At 51.0% G+C, this 11,320-nt stretch overlaps 1 protein-coding gene across 1 annotated transcript; it reads right to left on the reverse strand.

Moving 5' to 3' along the window:
* Positions 1–416: 416 nt before the first annotated feature.
* On the reverse strand, positions 417–10,712 carry CALM3 (calmodulin 3). Its single transcript, XM_083516051.1, has 6 exons — positions 10,570–10,712; positions 4,784–4,814; positions 4,135–4,278; positions 3,158–3,264; positions 2,799–2,934; positions 417–2,037 (listed from the first exon to the last, which is right to left on the reverse strand). Exons 1-6 carry the CDS (start codon positions 10,570–10,572, stop codon positions 2,009–2,011), a joined length of 450 nt encoding a protein of 149 aa, XP_083372177.1. The 5' UTR covers positions 10,573–10,712; the 3' UTR covers positions 417–2,008.
* Positions 10,713–11,320: the final 608 nt, after the last annotated feature.

Raw genomic sequence — 11,320 nt, forward strand, 5'->3', positions numbered from 1 at the left:
TGTGGAGAGGCAAAGAATTCGTTCAGCTTTCTTTGCCATCTCCTTACCCTCCTTTCGCAGTTTTTTGGCTCCCTTGTCCTCCATTTCCTTCCTTTGCCCACCCAGGATCAATGGTAGCAGCATAACGAACACAGCTGCTTCTGCTCAAAATGACTAAGTCAAATGATGCTTTCCAACGCAAGTAGCTCCAGGCTTATACCACGAGCCCATGGAAGTGGCTCAGCGATTACAACCTTCAGAGGAAAGCTCTTACCAATTTAATTTGTTTTCAAAAAGTTTCCCCAAGGGGAATTTGCTGCATTCGCCCATGGGGAAAAGAGACACTCACATCTTAAGCTGTTCCAGCAACTGTGAAACAAAACAACCGAACGAGGCGGTCCAGTTAAAGGGACAGGGAATATCAAAGCAAACAGCCATTTCAGGTAGTCACTGCATTTTATTGGAAAACATTGATATAATTTTATTTTCACAGCTTGAACTGAACACAACACCACCTGCTTTCAAAGACATTCTTGCTCCAACCTTCCCCACGCCCCCTGCCTAAGTTCTCAGGTGAGATCCCTCCACCTCTGCTCAACACAGGAGTGCAGAAGACAGGAAATAATAAGAAGAGGGGGCGTGGTCAAATCCGCCACGGACTGCGCAAAGCACTCTTCTTTCACCCGGTTTCAGGGAAATTCTGCAGCTCTGTTTCGATTCCCCCTCCAAAACTGGTTTTTTTTTCTCTTCTTCTTTATTTATTTAATTTTTTTTTTGGATTAAAAAATAAAAGTGAAAAAAAGTAAAGAGAAGCAAGTTTGCGGCCCATGCTGTTTTGCCACGAGAAAAGGGGGGGGGCGGGTGGGGACGGGCGGAGTTAAGGAAGCAACATTGAAAGAGCAGAGACACTGAAGCCAAAGGTGCGGCACAAGCATTAAAACCGAGAGAGCCACTACGAAAAAAATGAAGCGTCGCATGAGGAAGGCTGGGGGGGAGGAGGGGGAGGGAGGGAGAAGAGGGCGTTCTGGCGCAGTTGGCATTCACTCAGCAGCGGCTTCACTGTTTTATTGCGGTTCCGTTCCGACGCCTCCCCCCCTCCCAAACCCCTCAAGCTGCCAATCAAAAGCATTCGCCGTCGCCATACGCGGGGCGACCCCCCCTCCCCGCAAAAGGGGCCTGTAGCATCAGGTATTTACATAGCAGCTCCAATGTCTGGACACAATGCTTAGGAAACTGTAAGGACATTTACAATTTATACAAGAAGGTTAAGAACAAAGACAGAAGTTAAAATTATGGGCGGTTGGTTCGGTTTTGCGTGTTTTTTTTCTTTAAAGAGCCAATCGGACAGTTGTCGGACGCTCCCCCCTCCCCCTCTTTTTAACAGCCTCTTCTCCCCACATCATGCTGACGGAGCTCTCTGGAACCCGCCTTCAGCCACAGGCACCCCGGCGGTGGGATAGCGCCCCCCCTCCCACGAAAACGAAGGGGGGGACAACAACAACCCAGTTTCCTCCTTGTACCCCTCCTCGGTGTTCCCTGGGGCAAGACCTTCGGTGGCAACCGCCATGTCAATGCGCACGACCACAGTGCCAGACACATGCAACACGATTAAGAAGGTTTTTGCGCTCTCTCCACCCCCGTCGTGTGGATTCTTGAAAGAAAGAGAAAGATATCTGCGCCCTGGGAGACAGGCCAGCTCTGGCTGCAGAACAGAAGACCCGATGGAAACAAAAGACATCCACAAGGTTGGAGGTTCTCGGGGAGGTTTTTTCTGGGGGGGATGCACCAGAAGAGGTGGAAGGAAGGAAAGGCGGGGAGGGGGAAGGAGGGAGAGCAAGAAGGAGGAGGGAGAGATGAGTGCAATCATGCAGCTTGGGGAGTTTCTTTTTTTTTCTTTTTAATTGCTTGGTCAGATTTATTCCACAGCCGATTGTTTTGCTTTGAGAACCAGGTTACTTAAGTAGAGAGAGTGTGTTGGAGAAAAGTATCGAAGGAGAATGGGCATTGCCAGCCACCCACTCTGCGGGCTTCACTTTGCAGTCATCATCTGCACAAACTCTGCAAGAGACACAGTGTAAGGAAGCAAAGTCAGTACGGCGGTGCCCACACCCTTTGAAGCTGGAAGACTTGAGATCACCTAGTCGCAAAGCTCCCTAGACATCAGCCCAGTCAGCGGTCACAGTTACTTTGGCTTGACATGATTCGACTTTTACACTCGATGTAGTTTTCAAAAGATAAAAGCAAACAGAGCTGTAATAATGCTGTGAACTGTGTCGGCTCCACTCTCATAATGCCTTCATCCAGAGAAAACTACCAGAGGGAAAGTCAAGGGTACCCCCGCCACTGAACACGACCTTAATGTGTACCCTGCTATATTGAACAATGTGTGAAGACTACCGTAGGCTTCAAGAAGCAAAGAAAAATCCCCAGAATAGTACCATCAAGATTTGAGGGGAAGGGCTAAGAAAGCCCTGGTTCTATCCAGCCAAGGCCTATAAAAAAAGGAAACTTCAAAGCCTTTGAATACGTTCTGCATATATGTGGACCTCGCTGATGGACTCGGGAGTATTAAATTTGGGGTTATTTCCACACAGCTCAAAACATCCCCCCCTCAACAATGATATATAAAAATGGTTACGGTGCTTCCACGCCACCCAGATGGCTGAAGTCTGTGACACAATTACGGCCCTTGAAAACCAGAAGAGGGCCCATACAGTTCTTTAGAGACCCTCTGCCGAAGCAGAACCTCAATTCTTTCATGCAACGTTCTGGCTGCCAAAACGGCAGCAGGCAAGATGCTGATCCCATCCCCGACTCACCTTCATAGTTGACCTGCCCGTCCCCATCAATATCTGCCTCCCTTATCATTTCGTCCACCTCCTCGTCAGTGAGCTTCTCCCCTAGGTTTGTCATCACATGGCGTAACTCTGCTGCGCTAATGTAGCCATTCCCATCCTGGAAGCAAAGGAATCAGTTTAGCAGGGAGCAGCACAGCTAGGCAGCACCTTCCACTTTTATCCTGGCAAATGGTGTTTCCTTCTCCATTCTGTATGCTCCAGATTAAGGGAAAGGGACACTGCTGTTTCCTTGCCATTCTCCCTCAGAGTATATGGGGATGCACGGCAGTATTTTGTCCACTCTCCTCCCTCCCTCCAGAAGTCCTTCTCCACTTCCTCACCTTATCAAACACTCTGAAAGCCTCTCGGATCTCCTCCTCACTGTCTGTGTCCTTCATCTTCCTTGCCATCATGGTCAAGAACTCTGGGAAGTCAATTGTGCCGTTCCCTGAAAACAGAAATGAGAACCAGTAAGACAAAGCCAGCAGAAACCAAAGCAGCTGCAGACTGGGATGCCGAGACCAATCCCAAATAGCCACCCTAGGACAAAGCCAGCCTGGGAAGACTGAAGCCCCGCTTGAAGGGAACCGAACTAGCTGGTGGAATGTGTTGGAGTTGGACACATTATGGCACAAAAGGAGTTCCACACCCCAGCACTGAAACTAGTGCCTGCTAAACGGTCTGCCTGTGAAGCAATCACAAATAATATCTCAAGATACTGCAGGTGTTACCCAAGTGTTGATATTTTGTTTTTATTTTAAGCAACTTGGACAGTGCAACTTGGAAGGCAGTATATGCACTGAAGAAAGTGAGTGGCATTTTCAAGACATTCATGTTGTGCCCTTCTGTTATCCCTGGAAGGAAATAGGGTGCTACTTCCTATTATTGCTATTATTATTACTACTACAACAACTATTGACTTTCTGGGTCCATCACAAGCCTTGACCCATCCCCCACTCCACTGTCAGCTAGTACCCTATCAGAACCAGTCCCCACCATTGCATTCATTGGCAACTTAATACATAGGCCAGTCTATGTTAGTCTGGCAAGATCAAATAAATCAATATCCCTCTTGCTTCTACCTCTTGCCTCTCAGTCACAAAAGGCACGGAAACAGCAGGGATGGGTGGATGTCTAAGCACAGGAGTCAGAGAAGCTCAGTGGGAAAGGTAAACTGTTCCTCTTGTCTATCAAGAATAAAGCTTGCTCCCCAATCTAAGCACACACCCCCCCGAATTTCTGCATAAAGTACTGGCAGAAGCCATGGGTTTTGGATCACTTACTCTGCCCAGGCCCCCTTAGTGCTGGGGCCACTTACCATCAGCATCAACTTCATTGATCATGTCTTGCAGTTCTGCCTCAGTGGGGTTCTGACCCAGAGACCTCATCACAGTGCCAAGCTCCTTGGTGGTGATGGTGCCATCCCCGTCCTTGTCGAAGAGGGAGAAGGCCTCCTTGAATTCTGCAGGGGGAAGCAGGGTTGATGTAAGCTACACAGAGATCATGTACTTGCAACCAGTGATTATCCTGGAAGTCTAGCCAGCCCCGTTCCAAAGACTTGGGAGAGAGGGGAACCAAGTGAGTCTGGTGATGTATTTGAAATCCCAAGTGCCTAAAATGCTGGTGGCAGCACAAGCCTGTTCGCATTTTCCCAGGGATTTGCTTTGATCTTCTGTGGCCTTGCCCTCACACCACCCAAACCCAGCAGATGGGGAAATTATCTCTCCTAAAACAAGTGTAGTAAGGATTCTGCACTTCAAGGACTACCAGAAAAAAAATCCTCCTTCTCTGCAAAGAAGCTCACAAGCTGCCCCTCACCATGTGCATTCTGGCTCAGTTTGAGCAGTAGTTAGCCCAGCTTCAAAGCCAATAGACAAGGGGATGTACTGCTCGCCTTCCCTCAACGTGCAAATCTATTCAGTGCCAGTCGAGTTAATATTTACTGCCACTGTATGCTGAGGACTCACCTGCAATCTGCTCTTCGGTAAGTTGGTCAGCCTGAAAGAAGTGAGACAGAAAAACACACATAAAATGAAAAGTCATCCCAAGTCAAACCTCTCTACATCTCTTATCAGCCTCCCTGGTGGGGAAGCAGCAGAGCCCATGCCATTTTCCACATTACCTGTAAGCCCCCAGCTCAGGTTCGCACACCTTGTGACCTACCAAGCTGGACGCAGTCTCCACCTGCAGTATCCAAAGGGTGTCCTGCTGCCAACCTGCTGGCTTAACCCCCAGTCTCATTTCTGCAATTCAGGGCTACAGAGCTGAGATTGTAGCAGCAGCCCAATCCACAGAGGGTGAGAAAGGGCTTCGAAGCACACCGCTCCTCATGCCAGGACAGGCCATGGCCTCTAAGCCTGTCCATCATTCTATTGCTTCCTCCCTACGGTTGTCATTGCTGCCTTCCTTCACCCTGGCTCTCACCAAGAAGTCTTAAACCTGGAGCTATGCACATCCCCCATAATATGGCACAATGCAGAAGAACTGCAGGTGGACGGCAACAGCTGCATCATTGGAACAAGCAGGGCAAAAGATTCCTGCATTGCAGGGGGTTCTCCTAAACGACCCTCGTGGTCCCTTCCAACTCTACAGTTCTATGATTTTAAGTCACGTGCCGAAACCTAAATGTTTCAGAGCAGGATAGGTGGGGCCTGAACCACACCGCTTCATTAAACCCCTCAACAGCCAATCTATGCCTGCTTTGCTGAGCACTGACCCAGTGGATTGTGTCCTCTTTAAAGGGATGACCCTGGTGAAATAACATTCTCCTTCCTCTTTCTGCTGGCTTTCAAAAATTGTCAGGATGGAGCAAATAAACAATTAAGAGCAAGTCAGGAGGATTTTTTTTTTTTTAAGGTGGCTGGATTCTTCATCAAGTAACTTACAACATCTGCTGAAATACCATAGAAGTTAAGCCTAACACTCTCAAGCCCACTTCCCCCAAGCTTTGCTCTGAGCTAGACACGCCCATCCCCCTTCTGCATCATGCCTATGTTTACAGGAGGCACCAAAAGGCCCTTGAAGCCATGCCAGTTTCAGGAGCGGTGGCAGCACCCACCCACCCGCTGGCCTCTCACAAGTCAGGTTCTGCAATCTAAGCCACAGTGTATCGTGACCAGAGAGCAGATGCACCGCAAAAGGTGCAGACAGAGACCAACAGTGCCAGCTGCTTCATGCAGGAAGGACTGGAAAAAAACCACAGGGGTGGGGTCATTAGCTAGTTTGACCATCAAGTACAGAATTCACTGCCACAAGATATGTTGGTGGCCATTTACACAGCCAGAAATAACAGAACTGGAAAAAGAACTCAAAGCAATGATTTCTTCCCATTTCCCATTTACAATGCTTTCAGAAATGAAACCCAAAATGGCATGCCTTCAGACACAGATAACCTATCTCTGCTGTTTCGTTGTATTTATATTGCAAATATGTGGTTTTACTGATGTTTTATTTGCACCGTATTAAGGTTTTGTCTTTGGGTTTATGCTAAGCTGCCCCAGAATGGAGGAAAGGCAGGATAAAAAAAGGACAGACAGTGCAACACTGCAGACTCATTTCTGTTGGGATCCACGACTCGACCTGAGCATTCAATGGCTGAACCCAACCAGTATTCTTCTTCCTTAAAATAAGGCAACATTCAGAAGGGAGTTTTCTGGCTGAATGTTATTACAGAAATGTAGGGCTCTGGGATGACAAGGGCAAAGCTTTAGAACTGAATCGGGAAGACACTGGTTCAAATCCTTAATCAGCCAGGGCACTTAATGGGTGACCGTAGGCAAGTTAATATCTGAGCCTACCTTATGTCACAGCATTGTGGTGAGAATGATTAATATATCTCAGAAGAATGGTGGGAATAGAAATGCAAATATCATGGCCTAAGGAGAAGTGAGGGTGTTCATCAGCAGTGTATAGGTACTGAGTAAAGTGGATTCCAAGGGGAAGTGAGGCACATTTCCACCTTTGTATTACCACATCATGGGACTTCTGACATCCTGGACAAGAGCACCTCTGCCGCATTCCCCCTTGTCTGGCCTTGCTGAAGTTGGCTGCACCATTCCATCGTGCTTCTGCATTGGCTAAGAAGCAGCCTGCAGCTCACACCCATTTCGGTGCACTTGTTTAAAAAAAGGAGTTTTAACATTCTACTTCAGTGCTTTTGGAAGTAAGAGCTGCAAAACACGAGGATTGCTTGGACTCCAGCCTTCACTGCGGTCCCAGCCAGTCCAACACTGCAGCACAGCGAGAGCCAGAGCAGAAGATACAAGGCAAACCTGATACCGCCTGAGAGTCGCTCCTTGCAAAATGCAGATATCACCAAGGACTGCCAAGGGTGCAACATGCAGAAGGGCGAAGTCCGCTGGGGGAGGGGGAGAAGAAGGAAAGCCCCCAATGAAAGTCCAGATGCAGCCATATGAAGTCCTCCCCACGCCCCACATTCTTGGGGGAACGACCCATTCAGGCTTTAGAGCTAGAGGTATTTTTGCAGAGAAACTAATGCTACCCCGGATTAACAGGGGCTCAGTTAAACAGACTGCAGTGGACTTAGGAGCCCTCTACTGTCAGAAAAGGAAACAAGGATGATAAAGCACTTCCAATGCAGCGACAGAAAGTGAGGATCTGGGGAAGGTTTTAATACACTGCACCACAAAGGGTCACATCAATGCAGGAAAGGGTGGGTGGGACCACCCACATCTCAGCCAAGGGAGGAAAAAATCCTCATTTTGAGCTCAGGCACAGAACTGTCAGGGGCGACAGGGCAGGAGGGGGTCAGAACAGCCACCTGACTTCCATCTTGGCCAAAGATTTCTCCAGGGCAAAAGCTTGAACTCTGACATCCCTGTCTAAACTTGTCAGATCGCATAAGCTACACAGGGTCTGCTAGACGAGAGGGAAAGGCAAAGAGCTAGAAGAACTGCGTTGCTCTTCAGAATCAGCCTTCAGAAGTGGCTTGGCATTTATAATGGCTCCCCTACAGGACAGAAGACCAAAGGCCGTGGTAAGATCAAGGAAGGACAGTCCTGGCCTTCATCCCCCTCCCCAATCAAATCATGCTTTACCCCCCCCCCCCAATCTCACTGGCCTTTTCAGCATTGCTTAAGATGGCCTACATCTCAATAATTGCTGGAGAAAGAGAGAGAGATGGTGGCCCTTCAGGGTAGCCAATCTAGATGGCCTGAGGGAAAGATGCTCTGGAAAGTAGGTTAGCATGGCAAGAGCAGCCAGCATGAAAATAATAATCTAATAGCTTCTGGTAGATAAGCCAAGCCGCCAGAGGGAAATGCAGACTCAAACAGGAAGCCACTCTTCTCTATTGCAACGGGCTGAGGGAGGCTCCAGCAAGGGACTGAAGGAATTAGTGCGTCATCCACGCGCCGGAAGCTGCAGCAGGGAGAGGAAGATCAAAACTAGAAGGACCCCTGGCTTCATTACAGGAGGGTGGCTTTTTAAAGGCATTCTTTCTCCATTGTGAGCACTCTTCCCACCCACAGACAAGTGACCCTGTAATACTGAGACACCAAACCTTGTGCTTTACACCCGGGCTACTGTACTGTCTACACTGACAAGCAGCGGCTCTCCAGAATTTCAGACAGGAGTCTCTTGCAGCCTTATTGGGAGATGCCAGGGACTAAAACATGGGTCCTTCTGTATGCAAGGCATGTGGCTCTATTACTGAACTATGGCTCCTCTCCAAGCATCCCTAAGGTCCCCAAGATTCCCTCGCCTCATCACCAGACTACAAAGTAGTCTTCACACTATTCTCTCTTGCCAAATTGTCACGCTGCAATTAGACCAGAACTACCCCACTACATTTCAAATTATCGTGTTGGATGGCTTCCCCACTTCCCCCCAAAGCCAGTCAGAGGTGAGACACGGAGTGGAATGGTTACTTCCATGCTTTTGTTTGAGTCCGGATTTTGTCAATTTCCTTGTTGAGGCAAATCAAAGGGGTTTCTGAGGCCCAGTGCACGAGAACATCAGATGCTGCAGCTAAACAGTAACCTGGAAAGCAGACCACCAAGAGCCTCATAGAACAGAAGGACATGCATGCAATAAAACCTTCATTAAGAAGACAGCTCATATTTGTCAGGATCCACACCCATGTTCTCCTGCATCCCCAAGACAAGCCTCTCTGCTCTTCTAGATGATGGAAAGTGAATTCTCATCAGCAACCCAGCCCCGCCATTTCCAGCCCCAACAAGAGAAGACCATTCAAAAGACCACCAACTCCATGCATTCTCTCTTCAAATCATAAAGCTCTCTCAATACGCTTCCCCCTATCTTTTCTGCCTATTAGATCTTCCACTCCTAGAAACACCAGCCTGACCTTTGAGGGTCCTGTCAGTTCACTTCCTCCAATTCTACACCATTCACTCATCTCACACCAGATACTCTACATGGCCACCTCCCACAAAGGCTCATTGTCTGTCGGCTTCTGAACAATGGGCTACAAAATGCCATCTCCCACACATCCCCTTCAACGAATCACCTCCAGCCCTTTTCCCATGGCCCTCGACTCTCAGCAACATCATTCAGCAGCCATCATGTCTCCTTACAGCGCTGTTACCCAAGAGAACATCTCCAGAAACAAGACCCCTACCCAAAGTACTCCTGAAGGGCAGATCCAAAGGCCTTGTGATGATCAGCTGGCACACTCGGCTACCACGCTTCTCCAGCCCCACCCGTCCTCCTGCCCAATGGCATCCCCAGCCAGGTGGGCCTTCTGCCCAGTGCCCCTGCTGCCATCACCTCCTCTGTTCAGCACCTGTGGTGCTCCCACCCCCACATCACCTCCCACCCCAAAAGCCAAGCTCCCTGAAACCACATCCACACCTGAGCCGAGCCCTGCGCTTCTGATCCACTCCCATTAACCCTGCCACCTGCTCCTTGCCGCAATTGCCCAAGAGCCTAACCGGCCAGGTAGCCAGCCATTCCGGAAAACCCAGCATCCAGGGCACTTCCTCCCAGCTTTCTTGAGAATCAACGCCAGCGCTTTCTTCCCTTCTCAGCTCTCCCCCATCAGCTCTGCACAGCCTCACCCCCTGGACCCCCCCCCCAGCATCAACAACTCCCCCCCAAAACACACACACACTGCTCATCTTATCACATTTCGCCTCTCCCCTTCGTGCTTCTTCGGAAGGAAAGCTCAGGAGAGAGAGGGGGGAATGAGATCAGCCTCCCCCCACGCCTCGCCTCTCTCGCTGCCCCACTCGTCCCAGCCCCCAAATGCTCATTGCACCCCCTTCACTCCGTAGGAGGGGCGTCCTAAGCCTCCCCCCCAAAAAAACCCTCCCCTGCAGTCAAGCTGGCACCCCAAAAACCCTGCGCTCAAACTGCCCCCCTCCTCCCCACATCTGCTTCCTCCCCAGCTCCATTCACTCACCCCCCCCCAAAAAAACCTCCCCCAACCAGTGCTCCCCCATCTGCAACCCAGGACTTGCACGCGCTGACCCCCCCATGTGCCCTGCAGTGCGGTGAACCCCCCCCCCCCGTCTCACGCACCCCAAATACCCCCTATTTGACTCTGCACCCCCCACACCCATTTCACTGGCGCCATTTCTCCCCTGCCCCCCCATTAACACCCCCCCACACACACAATAAAACCAATGGGGCACTTACCTAGCCCCCTCCTCAGAGACCCTCGGCCCCCTCCCCCCTCATACAGCCCCCCTGAAGACCCCGCTCCATTAACCCCTTCCCCCCTCGCCCCCACCCCCCTCCCTCAATTAACCCCTCAGGCGCCCGCGCCCCTCACCATGGCCGGGTCCGGGTGGCGACAGCAGCTGGAGCGTCGAGAGGCTTCGCGGAGCAGCGGCGGCGATGTGGGGAAGGGAGGTGGGAGCAGCACTAGCCGGAACCCGCTGCGGGCCGCCTCACGCACACACACGGCGCGAGAGGGATCCCTCCGCCAACGGCCGCCGGGGAAGCGCCCCGCCCCCTTCCTTCTCCCCGCATTCCGCGCGCCTGAACTGCTCTCGGCCGCCGCGCAAGCCCCGCCCACTTCCCCGCCTCTTTGCGGGGTGGGGTGGGGTGAAGAAGAGGTGGACTATTTTCCCTCTCTTTTTTTTTCCCGCCCGTCGCCGCTTTTTCACTCGTCCGCCCCTCCCTCGAACCGCCTTCCAGCGGAAGGACACAGTATTGTGACGACGCGCTTGTGACGCGCGTCCCCATTGGCTGGGGAGCGAGGCGCAGGATGAGACTGCCGCGGCCATTGGTCGCCTCTCACCTGCAATGCGTCAAAATCGGAGCGGGCCATGTTGGAGCGGGAAAGAGGGGGGGTGGAGGGAGGAACCAAATCGGGAGGAATGGGCGGAAAGGCAGGGGAGCCAGCGGGGCAGCGGGCTGCTTGCTTCGTGGGTTTCAGGGACGAAGGCAGCCGCTCGCGCTCTTTCGAATGGTACAAGCCAACAACCCCCCCCACTCCCAGCACAAATAGATCAATCTGGGCATAGGGGGCGGAGCCGCAATAACCACCAGGCAGGCAATAGCCCCGCCTCCTTCATGCA

The sequence above is a fragment of the Podarcis liolepis genome (assembly GCF_965112155.1).
Source record: "Podarcis liolepis genome assembly, chromosome: 7".
NCBI lineage: Eukaryota > Metazoa > Chordata > Lepidosauria > Squamata > Lacertidae > Podarcis > Podarcis liolepis.